Source organism: Balaenoptera ricei, chromosome 3 (assembly GCF_028023285.1).
Source record: "Balaenoptera ricei isolate mBalRic1 chromosome 3, mBalRic1.hap2, whole genome shotgun sequence".
Lineage (NCBI taxonomy): Eukaryota > Metazoa > Chordata > Mammalia > Artiodactyla > Balaenopteridae > Balaenoptera > Balaenoptera ricei.
This window is the reverse complement of record NC_082641.1, coordinates 29,463,262-29,480,019: the sequence shown is the minus strand read 5'-3', so window position 1 is coordinate 29,480,019 and position 16,758 is coordinate 29,463,262. Positions and strand designations below refer to the sequence as shown.

At 43.6% G+C, this 16,758-nt stretch overlaps 1 protein-coding gene across 2 annotated transcripts in view; it reads left to right on the top strand.

The window, feature by feature from the left end:
- The window catches only part of AGXT2 (alanine--glyoxylate aminotransferase 2), a 47,589-nt gene extending 33,145 nt beyond the window's left edge, over positions 1-14,444 (top strand). For both annotated transcript variants that reach the window (XM_059919244.1, XM_059919243.1), the window contains exons 10-14: positions 1,716-1,848; positions 3,276-3,367; positions 4,744-4,893; positions 9,492-9,590; positions 13,807-14,444. In XM_059919244.1, the coding sequence (XP_059775227.1) occupies positions 1,716-1,848; positions 3,276-3,367; positions 4,744-4,893; positions 9,492-9,590; positions 13,807-13,914 (582 nt within the window). In that variant the 3' untranslated portion in view covers positions 13,915-14,444. The remainder of the gene's footprint in view (positions 1-1,715; positions 1,849-3,275; positions 3,368-4,743; positions 4,894-9,491; positions 9,591-13,806) is intronic.
- The last annotated feature ends 2,314 nt before the right edge of the window (positions 14,445-16,758 follow it).

Below are 16,758 nucleotides of genomic sequence, written 5' to 3'. Positions count from 1 at the left end.
ATTTGAATAAAAATAGGCCACTGCTGGGACCACAATGGGCACTCAGTCTTTGCTGGTCTGGCATGGGCTGGGTTTAAATTTTAAATTCACTGCTTTTAGGCAGGTTGTGCACGCCCATAGTTCCATCCCCACTCATTGATGTAGGCCCAGCCTGCTTCTCTCAAGACGATATGCCCCTCATCCCTGAAGACATTTGAGTTTAAGAACCTTAGAATGAATCATCTCTGTTCGACTAAAAGATTCTATGGAACTGATACTTCCTAGGTGGCTAAACATGGTTTATGGTCCTACATAATTTCACGTGTTGTCCAAGCAGTCTGATATTTCACCATTTATTGATGGTACTTTGATAGATGAAGTGAAAAATGAAGATAGGCAGAGAGGCAAAATGGATGGTTTGCCATGAACTCTTCCTACGTTATCTCATTTGGGCAAATTCGTCAGCTTGTCCAGAGGCCCGTAACTAGGAAGTCGGAGACCCAGGATTCGAGCCCACATCTGTCTGACTCCCACGTCTAAGCTCTTCTCCTATGTTGTTCACTCTCATCTAATTGTAACCCCCAACATCTGCCTTTGCAACAGCACCCTGGAGAGAGCAAGAAAATAATCAGGAAGCCTGAGAAGGACCCTTGCTCTTTCAAGTGCATTTCAGAATCAACTTCAAGTGCTCACACCTCTACCCCAGACCTGCAATATGTGTATGTGTAGAGAGAGAGATAGACAGACAGCCCAGGAGACTGAGAACCAGAAGGAGATCAAGGAACCTTCACCAAAAAGGCTCTGGCGAAAATTTGCGTGGAAATGTTTGTGTGGCTTTATTCACTTAGGCACTTCTGCCACTTTTTTATCCATTCTACAAACACTAAGTGTCTACTTTTATCAGGCACTCTGCTAGGTATTGTGGATAAAGAGAAAAATAAGATACATGTATGCCGGTGATAATAGTCCAAGGTGAGAGGTTCTGACGGCAGCTTAGGTGCCTTGAGTGGGGGCCCTAGTGGGGCTCAGGAGAATCTTCCTATCCCGAATAATGATGAAACTGTGTTTTGAAGGAGAAGAGGAGTTAGTGAGATGAAGAAGCGGGGAGAGGGCTTTCTAGAAAGAGGAAACAGCATGCACAAAACAACTAAGTTCAACTTAGTTCCATCCTGACTTAACTGACTCAGCTGGGTCCTCCTCATGACTAATTCTCAGGAGGAAAAAGAAATCACAGGGAAGAGGATGACCAGCCTGTCTGGGCTGGGTGGTGGACACCCCAGCGCCAATTTGCTGACTGTAACTCCTGCTTCATCCAGCCTGGGGCAGACACAGCCTTACACACAGGAGATCCTTATCAAGGATTGCTAATCACAATGACCTTTTTCACATGCATTATTTATATGACCCTCACAGCAGCCCTGTGAGGTATTGCTATTGTTTCCACTCAACAGAGTGAACATGGATTCAGAAGAGTTAAAAAACATGTCTAGAATCACACAATGCTAGTAACTGGCTTTTGGTGCCTAAAAGGTCAGGCACAGAACAAGTGCTTTCTCCATAGTAGTACGAGGATGGTGATGACGATGACTGATGATGATGATGATGTTGGGAAGGAGGAGGAGATGGAAGAGGAGGAAAGAGAAGAGACCAGAGAGTCAAGAAAAAACCAACATTTCTTTGAAAGGTTTCCAATGATTTGGGACTGGTTTCCAATTATTTGGGACTTGTTTTCACAGGTGCAGACAGGATTTGGAAGGTTGGGTTCTCACTTCTGGGGCTTCCAAACGCATGGCGTCCTGCCGGATATTGTCACCATGGCTAAAGGGATTGGGAATGGCTTTCCCATGGCAGCAGTTGTGACAACTCCAGGTAGGAACTACAGGCAGTTTGTGTCTGCTTCTGGGTCTCCTGCATCAGCAATGGTAGAAAACATGTGTATTGGAACTTGTGTGGGCTAGAGACAGTGATGGGATTCCCAAGCAATGAAAAAGGGAAACTGTCTGCCAGATGGTGGAAGAGATAGAAGAAAACCAGCCCTTTTTGCTCTTGCTGTAGATAAGACTAATTCTCCCAGACCCACAATGAAATGCAGGGTTCTACTCTACTGACAAGGTCTAGGCAAACATGCCACAAAAACAAAACCAACACAAGAGATCCTTGCTAAACAACCTGAAGCCAGTGCTGAAGTTTCCAAGGGAATCATATTCTTGAAGGACACCCTGACCTAGTCTTGCCACACCAATAAGCTATAGACTCAAGGTCCAAGTGATAGTTTTCTCTGTTGATCATCAAAATCAGCTAAAGACAATACAATCTCACTTAGCTAGAACATTCTATAAAATGAACATTAGAATTAACTGTATTTCCCATTTTAGTCAGGTTTTACAGAAAAGAATTTTATGAACCATTTAGTGTTGAAAATCTTAAAATTATCATTTGTTTTTCCCACCAATAGTAAGCATACTTGAGAGGCTCCAAAGGATAATTAAGTGCCTTGTAATATCTCAGTGTTTTTATTGAACGAAGAAAGGTACTAAAATGTGGATGTAGAAGGTGAAGTATAATGAACCGAATATATACTAACCCTGAAGCAATCTTGAAATTATATTATGAAATCCTTGATATGAGATTTTTTTAAAAATATTTCCTTCTTAGTCCCAAGAGTGGAATATAGAAAAAAGGCTTAGCTAATGAAGGTTCCATGTAAGTTCCCATAAATCAAGTTTTAAAGTACTTTTCAATTCATCCAACACATTAAAGATTTTTATTATTAAACTTCTCATTGAATAAATAAGCAATTTTTCCTTATCCACTGTATTAGTCAGCTTGGGCTTATTCTCTCACAGTTCTAGAGGCTGAAATCCAAGATCAAGGTACGAGCAGAGTTGGTTTTTGGTGAGATCTCTCTTGCAGATGAACACCTTCGTGCTGTGTCCTCACATGTCCTTTTCCACAGCTAGAAAGGGCTCTGACGTCTCTTCTTCTTAGGAGAATACCAGTCCTATTGGATTAGGGCCCCACCCTTATGACCTTAATTACCTCCCTAAAGGCCCTGCCTTCAATTACAGTCACATTGGGGGTTAGGGCTTCAACGTATGAATTGGGGTGGGGGAGGGAAGAGACACAATTCCAACCATAACATCCACTATCTGGTGAGTGAAGAATGAATTGGACGCCATGAAATATATTACACATACATATACAACATGAAGGTAAATATAATCCAAATGCATGATGGGAGATTATAGATAGGAATGTGTCACCCTTTATACACTTTTATTCTGCATCCTCCCCAGAGATTGCCAAGTCTTTGGCTAAACGCCTGCTTCACTTCAATACCTTCGGAGGGAACCCCATGGCCTGCGCCATTGGATCATCGGTGCTTGAGGTACTTTCCAGCAACTGCATCAACATCATTCATTTCACCAAACGACTACTTCAAAACCACACACACATTATCAGAACTCTATCACATTTCATGACTAAAGTGAAGAGTTAATTCCTAGTCCATGAATTTAAGTTAGATTTCCAGTTATTATTCTGCCCCCTCCCCCCTTTTTAAGATCTACTGTGAGTGCTTCAAGTATTGGATATGAAATAATATGTAATAAACCTCACACACATGGGAAATATAAGAACTTCCCTAGATAGCTTGTAGCACTGAAATTTCTTTGTCATTTGAGTGGTATTTTATGGATAGTTACCAATGGCTATCCTTGATTTCAGTTTAATTTTGGTCCTGTCTTGTATATGTTTCCTTATTTTTGTTGTACTGTCATAAATTAAAAGAGTAAAGAGCAAGTGAGTTCTATGCAATTCCAACTAGGTGATTCAGCTGTGGTTCAGCCCCAGGCCATTGATTTTGCCTGGGGTCTCATCTGCTGAAAAGATTTTTTAAATGCCCTTGCTTATATGCATAATAGCGTTTGCTTAAAAGTGTAACGTATTTCTGGAAGAATGTCCAAGAAATTAATAACAATGGTTGTTTGTGCGGAAGGAAACTTGGTGGCTGGGGAATAGGGATCAGTGAGGCTCATTCTACTCTACGCTTCTGTACTTTCTGATGTTTGAACAAGGTACATGATTCACTTATTCAAAACAATTAAATTTAAAACTATTTTTCAATAAAAATAAGTAAGTAAAAGCTGCCCTTGCAAATTAAAAAGTATCTTCAATATGATTAAATCTCAAAATGAGAAAGTGTAGGTAGGATGTTTCATTTATTTCATTCTGTAGACATTGCCAGCTTACATTTTTTAAGTGCTGTGTCACCTCAACCAATTTAACAGATAGAGAGGATTTAGGTGAACAAGTAGGTCTTAAAAACATCAGGTTCTGCCTGGAGTCATGCAGTTATTATCAGCTGGTTATAAATGTAGTATACTGCTTGTGTTTGGTCAGGAATCACAGGTCTCTGCTATGAGTGGAAGTAGGTGAAAATCCTTTTAATGAATATATATCTCAGGTGCCCTGACTCTGGGCCCACAAAAAGCTCAACACTGAGACGTCTCTTTTATTTTTTCCTAAATTTTTACCCACCCCTGAAGATGAGGAGGGTAGGGGGGAGGCATCCCCTCTACCAAGAATTTTTTTCTCCCTACAGCAGATCTTTTTGTAGGACAAGGTATGGCCATACTAGACTTTGGGTTCCATTTGTCTGGTCAAGTTTTTGTAAAGAGGGTCACATACATTTATTTCTCCATGTTTCTCAGTCCATTTTAAAACTTTTTTAATGCAAGGTCATTTGGGGCTTTCTCTCAACAGGTGATTAAAGAAGAAAATCTACAAGAAAACAGCCAGGAAGTTGGCACCTATATGTTACTGAAGTTTGCTAAGCTGCGGGATGAATTTGAAATCGTTGGAGACGTCCGAGGCAAAGGCCTCATGATAGGAATAGAGATGGTGAAGGATAAGGTAGGTTGTGATCCGCTGGTCTCTCTGCAGGTTCGAGGGGGCAGCAAGAGTTAAAGTAGGAAGCCTCAGCTACAAGCTCATTCATTCTCAGGAAGAGAGCACACAAGGACAGCAAGACTCAGCAAAGCTCATTAGAGATGAGTAGGGAGTGTTGAGTATGAAAGACAGGCTAGCTGGTCATCGAGAGTTCTAGAGTGCAGAAGAGCATTTGCAAAAGGGAGCTGATGTTATTCTTGCCAGACTAGGCAAAGAGCAATGGTAATGACTGAATATTTTGAATTAGAAATATAAGGAAGGGAGGAAATTATTGGGGGAGGGGCAGGGGGCCAGAGAGCTAGCGGAAGTAAGGGGGAAGGGCCAGGAGAAGGTTGTGGTGTTGGTTTGGGGTGAGAATGTTAAAGATTTATAGGGTTTTGCATTTGTTTGTTTGTTTGTGAATGGACTTCAATCTCCCAAGTAACAAGGGTGGAATGTGACTTTCTGATGACCTACCGCAAGGTGACCTCAAACTCGATATGACAATTGAACTTAGCATTTCCCTTAAGCCAGTGATTCTTCCCAAGGTCACTGTGTCTGTTTTACACCCTCCACTGTTCTCCCAATTCCCTAGCCTCAAAACCACAAGATAATCTGTGACTCCTTCCCTCTCCTTATTTCTTTTTTTTTTTTTTTTTTTTAATTAATTTATTTATTTATTTATTTTTGGCTGTGTTGGGTCTCCGTTTTTGTGCGAGGGCTTTCTCCAGTTGTGGCAAGTGGGGGCCACTCTTCATCGCGGTGCGCGGGCCTCTCACTATTGCGGCCTCTCTTGTTGCGGAGCACAGGCTCCAGATGCACAGGCTCAGTAGTTGTGGCCCACGGGCCTAGTTGCTCCGCGGCATGTGGGATCTTCCCAGACCAGGGCTCGAACCCGTGTCCCCTGCATTAGCAGGCAGACTCTCAACCAATGCACCACCAGGGAAGCCCCCTCTCCTTATTTCTAACGTCAAGTTTTATTGATTCTTTCTTTGCCGTGTTTCTCAAATCTTTCCCACTGTTGTTACTGCTGCCCCTGGGGCCCACGTCAGTAGGAAATTGTCCCAATCCTCTATAAATGCAAAATCTAGATCCTCTGAGGGGAGTGACAGCAGGGGAATCTTGGCACAGGAAGGAATAGTCAGACCAGCCCCTTCACCCTAATTCTTATCCGTGGGTGACTTCTTGCTGTTTGCTCTCATCACACCAGCCTAGTTTAGAAGGACTGTGTTCAATTCTCCCAATATTCAGACTAGACCGTGGATATAACACTCTCCCATTAGTACCACACAGCAGAGCCTGTGAAAAGCTGGAACGTTTGAACCAGATTTGAAAGCTAAGGAAGACAACAGGAAAATAAGAGTAACATGAGACTAGGCCCTCTGGCTCACAGGCCGTAACATACTTACCTTCAGCTTGGGGCTCCATCAAGGGCTGTTTTAAGGCTCAGAAGAGTCCATTCCAGTCCCCCCAACAAGAGGTCCCTCGAGGATACCTAGATGCCTCAAAGCCCAGACCCCACCAAAGAAAGCCCAGTGAAAGAGGAGGCATTCGTCCCTTTCCCACTAATCCAAAGCCAACTTCTGTGTACTCCAAGACGTGTGAACAGAGATGCTCATCAGAACTTGAGTTGTCATGGTAAAACATCAGAATCCCATTGATACAGAACAAGCTAAAGCATGGTACATCCATACTACATGGCATAGAAATACATGTGACATGGAAAGATGTGCAAACTGTATTATGGAAAAAATTAAGCAGGCTATAAAATAGTATGTATAGAATGAGCTCTTTTTCTCTTCCCTCTGCCCTTCAGTAGTTTTAAGCATGGGCTCTGAAAGAGCGTCTCCATTCCTTAATTCTATTCATTGTCCCCTCAATACCGTTCACTTTCCTACATCCAAATATCACTCAAACTTTTCCCTAAGCATGGAATACAGTACTTTCCTCTCTGTCTCTAGCTATGGGAGTCCTAGGCCTTTTCAAGATCCAACTCTTCACCACATCTCCTCCTGAAGCTTGCCTTTGCTTCTCCCATATAAGGGGCTGCAGCCTTCAGAGAATCTCTCTCACACTCACTGTCTAAAGAGCTCCTTTGAAAGGCTCTTTCAAATCATGTATTTGTTGACTCGGTTTTCATGTATAAATACCTTCTTTTCCTAAATAAATTGTACGCTTTTGAGGCCAGGAAATACACAGATGGTGAGTGCTTTATCCATGTTTGTTGATTGATTTCCGGCCCCTGCAACACTTCAGACCACATTCATGTAATTAAAACAGCTCAGAACTTGGCTTTAATGCTATACAGTGTAACCCAGAATCAAAACTCCCATGAGCAGTTAGTAAGGATGTGAATTGGATACAGCCCTTTGGACAGAAATTTGTCTGTATCTATCAAAATTTTAAATGTATACATTTTGACCTAGCCATTCCACTTAGAGTGATGTATCCTAAAGAAATATTCACAGAAGTGTGTAAAGATATAAATGAGCGAGGATGTTTGCAGCATTGCTTATGATCATAAACAAAAATTGAAAATAACATAAATGTCCAAAAATAAGAGATTAAACAAATTGCTCTACCAACAAACAACAAAATACTAGGTAATCTTTAAGGAGACTAGGTCCAGGGACTTCCCTGGTGGTCCAGTGGTAAAGAATCCGCCTTACAATGCAGAGGACACAGGTTCGATCCCTGGTCAGGGAACTAAGATCCCACATGCTGCGGGGCAGCTAAGCCCATGAGCCACAACTACTGAGCTCGTGTGTCTCAACTAGAGATCCTGCGTGCCACAAACCACAGAGCGCAGGCACTCTGGAACCTGTGCACCACAACTACAGAGAGAAAACCCCCAAGCCACAACTAGAGAGAAGTCGTGCACCACAACGAAGAGCCTGGGAGCCTTAACGAAAGATCCTGAGTGCTGCAACTAAGACCCGACACAGCCAAAAAGAAATAAAATAACTAAATAAAATTAAAAAAAAAAAAAGAAGACTAGGTCCAAATACACTGACATGGAAAGATGTTCTGGATACATTGTAAATTGTTCAAAGCAAATTGCAGAACATTATAAAGTATGACATTTTTTAAAATATGCATTTAAATATATGTATATGCATAGAAAAAGTGTCTGGTTCCCACTAAATTACCAACAGGTGGTATCCCTAGGAGTAGGATTGGAGAAGGGGAAATGTTTCATTTTTACTAAGTGCATTTCCATATCACTTTCAGGAGTTTTTCCCAATAACCCTGCATTACTTTTATAATTGTTTAAATGAAGACTTATCCCTGAAAAAAGGCAAAAAATAAATAAATAATTAAACACGAAGCTACATTATATCCCTGAGAAGAGGTTAGTTACGAACATGCCCACTTGATTATGGAGTGGTTGGGACTTAGACTCGAGCACAGGGCCCGGGCAGGCTGTCCTGTGGCTTTGTCTCATTAGCTTTTCCGACCGTGCTTTTCTCTTCGGAATGCCTACAAGATGTTCAATTAGTCATAGCAGTTGAGACCAGGGGGTAATAAAATGGACAAAGGAGCAGGGAGGGTGCTGGCCCAGACCAGGCTGAAGCCAAACAAAGTTCACCTCTCCAGACCCTTGATAGCCACCAAGGCCCACCAACCCAACTGCCCCTGAGGAACCCTTTCTCACCTCTGACCTCTCGTCCCCCAAACCATATTTGACTTCTTTCCAGCTTTCACAGTTTAGCCCTAAATTATATTGTCGTGTTTTAGTCTTTCCTCATTAGAACATCAGGGGCAAGCAGGATGACATTTTAGGATCAATGAGGAAATGCTGGTCTTTTCCCCATCCTGGTCCTCCATTATCTAGTAGTGGGAAAGTTTGAATAGTGTTTTCTTTATCTTAAAGCTTCACAACAGACTAGTTGGAGCATTTGTGCTCACAGACTCAGAAGTCCCCAACCCAGTGTCATCAAAAGGGTACTGGAATACCTGGGCCCACAGGAAGGGACCACCTTCAGATGCCAAGTGACCTGAAACAGCCTCTAGGCTCCGGAGACCTTACCTTTCCTGACCCTGGAGGTTTAAGTCTTGGGTGAGAAAGAGCAAATTCCACAAGCAGGGCAGATGAGGACAAACGGCCCCACCCCAGTTGCCCAGGCCATACTGTGGCCCAGAGAAAGCTTGGACCGTTTGTGCCCTTGTGCAACTTCAGAGCCATTTCCTGGACTTTTTGAAATGAATTTTTTACATGGACGAAACAAAGTGCAGGGCTGAGGACAATTTCCACATAAATAAAGCAAACTCCAAATACGGCTATTAAAGAACCAAGCTCCCAGGGTAACCAACTGCAGAGCCAAGATTCACTGACGGTCCGCATTCCACTTCATCTTGTCTTTGGGAATTTGGGATGAACTGGGATAAAAACAAATATTTTCAATAACACCCCCCCCCCCAGAAAGAAATCCAATTCAGCAATTAATAGCTTTATTCAATTACAGGGGGAGACAGGTTGAGAGGGAGAGAAGAGCATTGATTGCTTGAGTTGCTTTTTATTCCTCTTAGAAATAATGTCTTGAATCATTCAAATGCCAAATATTTTTTAAATGTATTTACAGACGAGCCGCCAGCCTCTTCCCCGTGAAGAAGTAAATCAAATCCACCAGGACTGCAAACGCATGGGGCTTCTGATTGGCCGGGGTGGCACTTTTTCTCAGGTAACAAGAAGGCTGGCCTTTACCTATCACTTTAGGTAAGCATCTCCCTGAGGTCCCAGTGCTGGTCCCTTGTCTTCACCCCTATGCTAGGGGACCCAGTTCCGCTTCCTCTAGGCTTAGTGTTCAGACGTTTTCAAAAGAAAGGGACAGTGAAGCCCTCGGGCCACTAGAGGGCGCTGTGTGAAATGGTTTGGTTACCGCGGTTCGGCGGGGAATATACACAGAGGACAGTCTAAGGAGGCAGAAAAAAGCTGCACAGACAAAGCAGAGGACTTACAGGACAGGTCATAATAGTGTCATAACAGTCATGCGTAACCAGTTTGTCTCATGTGTGAATTAGTTCTAACCTCTGAAAGCGCAGTCCTAGTCTTTTTTAACTCAGCCCTGGGCTCTGACTCTGTGACCCGCAAGCCCGCTAAGCCTTAGTGGCCGCTGTGGCCAGGAGCAACGTCATAGTGCTGGCAGGGCTAGGTGGCCCTGCAGGGGAGGTGGGGACCACCCTGGCCAGGTCCCTAATGCAGAACTCAAAATCAGCCACTCCCAGTGCCCTTCACTCTCAGGCTGGCAGAGGCAGAGAACAAGCTGTCCCTGCCCCCTTCCTGGGAAAGCCAAGTACAAGCCCCACAGTCGGGACCCTGGTGTGGCCCTGCCATGGGCATGGGCTGCTACTGTAAAGTGATCTGCCCCTCCATCCCTCACACCAGCAGGACCCTCTCCAGGGATTCGCTCCAGGGCAGAGATTTAAGATGTAAGCTCACTCCTACTCCTCCCCTAATTTGTTCTTGGCCTTTGGCATCCTTCTCTCCCGTTTTAAACATGCGTCATTCTTCCTAGTTTCCCTGCTTCACTGCTGCCTCTCACTTGATTTCAGCGAACGCCCTCGTCTGGTGCTTCTCAGAGAAAATGGAAGCCATTAGGCAAGATCCCTATAGAATCTCATCTGTCCCCCGAGCCAGTTCCCACCTCCTTTCCTAAAGGTTAGAGAACGAGACGTCTCTCCGTGCTCTTGACCCTCCACACTCCCTCCACTTAGGGAAACAGGTCTGTGTTCTCTTGTTTCTGCAGTTTTTTTCAACTTCCCCTCAGCCTGTGAACAAATAGACTGAAAGCTCTTCCAGCCCAAACCAAACCATAGCAAACAAAACCAGAATGAGTGCTTTTGCTGGGAAATGCTGAGTTTTTTCTAGTCCTGGTCCCAGATATTTTTCTATATGAATCAGACGGAGTAAGTTAATGATTCAAAATCCTAAGACGGGCTACTTATAAACACAGAGAACAATTCATTGTTTACTTGCTGAGTTAGTCCTTAGTTATCCAGCACACACCTGAGTCCTAACCAGCCACTGCTTGGCTGGATACTAGAGCTACAGTGAGAAATAAGATCTGTCCCTCCCTCCATGGAACTGGCAGAGGAGAAGGACTTAAACAGAAAATGATGATACAATCTAGTATGCTTGCCGATAACCATACGAAGGGATAGAGTACACTGTTCTAAATGCTTTGCATATGTTCACTCATTTAATGTTCTCAACACGCCTATGGAACAAGTACTCTTATCCTTATTTTACAGATGAAGAAAAAGAGGCACAGAGAGGCTAAGTAAATTGCCCAAGTCACACAGTTAGTAAGTGGCAGAACCAGGATCCAAATTCAGGCAGTCTGATTTCCGAATCTGTCCTCGTAGAAGAGTAAACCCGAGGGGACGAGACTGGAGGCCGGGAGTCCAGGTGGGAGCTAATGATGCTGTCTGAACTTGAACAGCAACCGTAGGGATAGAGGAGACATCCAGAGAGCAATCTGGCAGTGAAATGCCCAGGACTTGGGTATAAAGGGATGAGTGCAGCTTTGAACTTGGTCCCCTTCTATCTATAGACAAGTCTGTAGCTCAGAGGAAAGAATCGAGGTGAGGATCACGATTTGGTGGTCATCAGCATAGAAGTGGGGAGAGGAGGAAATCTCCTGGGAAGGGAGTCTAGATGCGAAATACAGAGAGATGAGGATAGACGCCTGGGTCACATCAACTTTTAAAGGGCAGGTGGAAGAAGAGGTACCCAGATGGAGACACAAAACGGGTGGAGAGCTGTGAGGAGAGCTAGGAGGGTGCGGAGTCATGGAAGCAAGAGAGTGGGGAGGTTCTGGAAGGGGGAGCGACAGAAGTGCCAAATGCAGAAGAGAAGGCCAGAAAGGCTAAGGGCTGGAACGTGCCCACTGGATTCCACGCTTAGCAGCCGACTGGCAGCTTTAGCCAGAGTGGGGCCAGAAGGCTGATGGGACAGAAGCCAAGCTGCAGTGCGTTGAGATGTGAATAGAGGGAAGGCAGAGTGGAAAGTAATGGCCAAGAGCATCAACCAGTCTTTTTATTTTTATAAGTTTGATAAAAGGAAGGATAGTATATGTATGGTAGCTGGAAGAGACCAGGAGGGTCAACACATTTTTATCTGTGGTTTTTTTTTTTTAACGTCTTTATTGGAGTATAATTGCTTTACAATGGTGTGTTAGTTTCTGCTTTATAACAAAGTGAATCAGTTATACATATACATATGTTCCCATATCTCTTCCCTCTTGCGTCTCCCTCCCTCCCACCCTCCCTATCCCACCCCTCTAGGTGGTCACAAAGCACCAAGCTGATCTCCCTATGCTATGCGGTTGCTTCCCACTAGCTATCTATTTTACATTTGGTAGTGTATATATGTCCATGCCACTCTCTCACTTTGTCACAGCTTACCCTTCCCCCTCCCCGTGTCTTCAAGTCCATTCTCTAGTAGGTCTGCATCTTTATTCCCATCTTACCCCTATGTTCTTCATGACCTTTTTTTTTTTCTTAGATTCCAAATATATGTGTTAGCATACAGTATTTGTTTTTCTCTTTCTGACTTACTTCACTCTGTATGACAGACTCTAGGTCCATCCATCTCACTACAAATAACTTAATTTCATTACTTTTTATGGCTGAGTAATATTCCATTGCATATATGTGCCACATCTTCTTTATCCATTCATCTGTTGATGGATGCTTAGGTTGCTTCCATGTTCTGGCTATTATCTGTGGTTTTATGTGTGGCTTGGATTTAGATTATGAGAGCTGTAAGCCTGCTTGTTTATAGGCTGAGGGGAAGTTGAGGAGAAGGTGAAGATGAGAGAGAATGCAGGGGTGTTTCCTGGAGGGAAGGTGATGGGAGAAGAAAGGGCCAAAGGCACAGGTAGAAAATTCGGAGTCGAATCGTAGACGGTTTGTTGCTTGAACCTTCAGGCTAGGATATAAGAATCCACGTGGGAGCAAGCAAGTTTATAGAAAGGTCTTGCTTGACAGCTTCTGAGGGGCATGAGGCAAGATTGTCTATGAAACAGAGTGAGGGGTGTAGGAACTGAGTGAGGAAATTGAGAGGAATGGGAATTAGAGTGGCAAAGGAGAGAGGGCCTGAACGTTTAGGACACCAGCAGAAGTAGGACCCTGAATTTCCTGTGATGTCTGTCCACCAGCGGTGGGATTTTCTTTACCGCTTCTCAGCTCTCTGTGTTGGAGCAAAACAGTTCTGTTATAGCTTTGATCGGACCTGGGACTTTGCTGTGTGTGTGCAGCAGCGGAAGGGGAGGAAGGCAAGCAAAGTGAGGGGGAAGGTGAGAGAGGGGTTCATATCCTCAACCCTGTGCTCCAAGCTGGGTAGGAAGAGGAGGATGAGATCTGAGGGGGGTGACACACTTGAAGATCATGGAGGGAGGAGACTGAAGTGTTCATGGGAAGGGCGGATGCAGTGGGGTCAGAAATGGAAGAATTCCTAGTGAAGAGGAGGCTCGTGGTGCTGGCCTGGGGCGTGAGTGGGTGCAGAGGAGCGCAGATGAAGGTTCCGGGAGTTGTGGCGATCAAGAAACTGAGACGCTAGTTTGTTGGGTTGCACACAGGGACACAGAAGGCAACCTCGGTGATGGCAGAAACGGAGGCTAGATAGAGGCCTAAGACCTCAGTGGAGGCGGTGGAAGGACCAGGAGGTCAGCAGGTGACAAAAAGGAAAAGGGGCCGAGCGGATGGTACCAGAATTTCTGAGACTAGAGGATGAATGGCCTGGATACAGCACTGGGGAGGGAGGAGACGAACCCTTGAGGGAAATATAAGGAATGCCATGAAAACAAGGTGTTGGATTCTTAACCTAGTGCATTTCCTTGAAGTCGTAATTGATTCTATGATGATCCGTTGCTCTATTTTCCTTTATCTCCTCAGACATTCCGCATCGCACCCTCGATGTGCATCACTAAACCAGAAGTTGATTTTGCAGTGGAAGTATTCCGTTCTGCCTTAATCCAACACATGGAGAGACAAGCCAAATAAATTTTTTGAAAATAAAGAACCACAAGCCTCAAGAACTTCCCACTTATGTTCAAGGGTTAATTTGAGAAATTTCAGAACCACTGGTATAAGTTGTAAATTGTTGACTGCCTACCAGCCATATTTGTTAACGGAGCCCCTGTTACCTTGAGAAAGCCATCCCTCAGGAAAGGATCTGTATCCCTAGCTCAGAGAATAAATCCTAATTAGTCTAGATTAGTTATGCTAATTTTATTCTCCTTTGGGGTGAATGTTTACACCTGAAATGTGACATGATTCCTGCAGGAAAATATTTTGGTGGAGGTGTCTTCAGGAAAAGTTTTCTTCATCTCCGGAAGAGATGTGTTCGTCTTGCATTGAAGCATCAGATGTCACGGTAGGACTGCTCCAACCACCGTCAGCCACTTTGCGGCCCTGAGGACAAAGCTTATTTGCTGAGGTTGGAAGGTGGAGCGAAGCTGAGTCCTTAGTGATGTCAGTGGGCCACTGATTTAACCAATCCTGGAGCTCCCTTACCTTGGGGCTTCTTGTTATCTGAGAAAATAAATTCAATGCATTGCACATGCCTTTTTCATTTAAGTTTTCTCTTATTGCAGCCACAAGCATCCTGGGAAATGATGCAGAAAATACCCCACGTAGATAACTGTCCTCTCCTTTAACTCCCCTAAAATGTCTGTCAGAGCCTCCTTTGTTTCCACTGCCATCATCCCACGCTGGACTAAATTCTCATTACTCTTATTATAATAGTCTCCAAGACCAGAAGTTCCCAAACTTTATAGTCATTAGAATGCACATTCATAGTGCTTCTTTCCTATATGTATGCACTATTTGTCTTAAAATTGACTTAATATTTTTCCTTAATCTGACTTTTTCACTTAGATGTATTTGATAGTAACGTTTCTATTATTATAATAGATGAGAAATCAGTACTACTTGTCACAACTGGAAAGTGCTCATAAAATAGAGTGAACACAAAGCGATGCAATTCAGGTGTAGCAAAATACAGTTTCTTGAAGATGTTCTCAGCCTGAGGCTTGTTCTCTCTTTGTTCAAAAGGGAGTTTAGGGGGAAAAAAAGAGCTTACAGAGTGTTTGAGGAGTGTAAAAAGATACTGGCAAGCTGAGTCCCTCTCCTTAACACAAACAGAAGATGCACAGAACTGAATAAGAAGTAACTTTCTCAGCATGTAATTTGATGTTTATTTAAGCTGTGTCCCGGTTTGAAGCCACGTCCTAATGGTTTACCCCAAGGTGTCAGTTCCACTAAGATAACCCACACCTCACTGCCCGATTTGTCTCCCTTGGGCGTTGACTTAAACATGTCCTTCTCTTGCACAAAACCTTCCGGTGGCTCCCCATTGCCTCCCAGATAAGATCAAAACCCCTATAAGAAGGAGTTTAATGCCCTCTAGTATCCAATATCCAAATAGAGCAAACACTTTAGAAATGCTCTGCTTGGGCGCAGTGGAAAGATGATTGGATTACGAGCCAAATAACCTGAATTCTAAACTCAGTTCTCCCATTTATTTGGTACAGATGACCTTGGGCAAGACTTTTAATCTCTTTTTAACCTCATTTTGTTCCCAGGCAGATCAATACTTGTCCTTCCTACCTCCTGAGAATCAAGTAGCCTAACAGATGGAAAAGTGCTTGCAAACTAGAGAACTATGCAAATAGCAATTTCTTCCTTTCAAGCCACATTTCCCTTCTTTCCTTCACTACAGAGTCTCCCAAGAGCAGCCTTTGTGCTCCTGTATACTTCCTTGCTTCCCGTTCATGCCTCAACAACTAAGACCCCATTCTGGCCTCTCGTTCCTTGACAACTGCCTTCGCAAAAGGCCACCAGTGACTTCCTTATGGCCAAAACTTAACGTTTCCTTTGAATGTTGTTTCTAAACAACTGCTCCTTCTTGAGTTGATTCCCTCGGCTTCTGCAATGTGGTCCTTTTATCTCAGATGGCACCTTCGTAGTCTCCCCTGGTAACTCCTCCACGACAGGGTTCTGTCCTGGGCCATCTCTTCCTCCATGCTGGACTCTCTCCCTATGGGCAACCTCATCCACTTAGGAGATTTCCCCTATCTTGACATACTGATGACTTGCAAATATTCATCTTCAGTCTCAACCTTTTTGCTGAACCCCGGCTCCAAGGTTCTAACTGTCTGGACACCTTCATTTGGATGTCACAAGAACACTTCAAATTCAACATTTCTAGCACAAAACACACTAAATTTCTCTCCTACAATGAATTCCTTCTTGATTAATGAGGCTTTTGTCTCAGGCTTAACATTTAGGGCATTATTTTTCTCCAAGTTATCTTTTTGCCTTTCATATGACTACATCTCATAAATACTTTCTCCAACGTAATTTTTCCAGTATGGCTCATTTATACCAAAACTGCCTTAATTTGTGCCGTCATCTTCTTTCCTGAACTATTTCAACCACCTCCTAACTGGTATTCTGGACGCCTTCCCAATCCATTTTCTACACTGATTCCAAAGTCAGTTAATTAAAGGATAAGTATGATCACATCTCTCATCTTTTGAAGGCTTTGAGGGCTCCCTATTGCTCATGGAACAAAGTCCAAATTCCAACTATTATGGTATTCAAGAGCCTTCACAACTTGTCCCCAGACCAAGTTTTCATGCTTTACTCCCTTTGCTCCTTTCATGTCATGCATATTGGTTCTTAGCTCCTATAATTCACTCTACCTGGTACGTTCTTCTGCTCTTCTTTGTGAGTGAAAATTATGGGATCAGGGAGATTGGACAAGAAAGCCAACACTTCTTTGTTATTCTTCAAGGCCTTCCCATTTTCAGTATTTTTTTCCTTTCAAGATAAAGAAAAAGG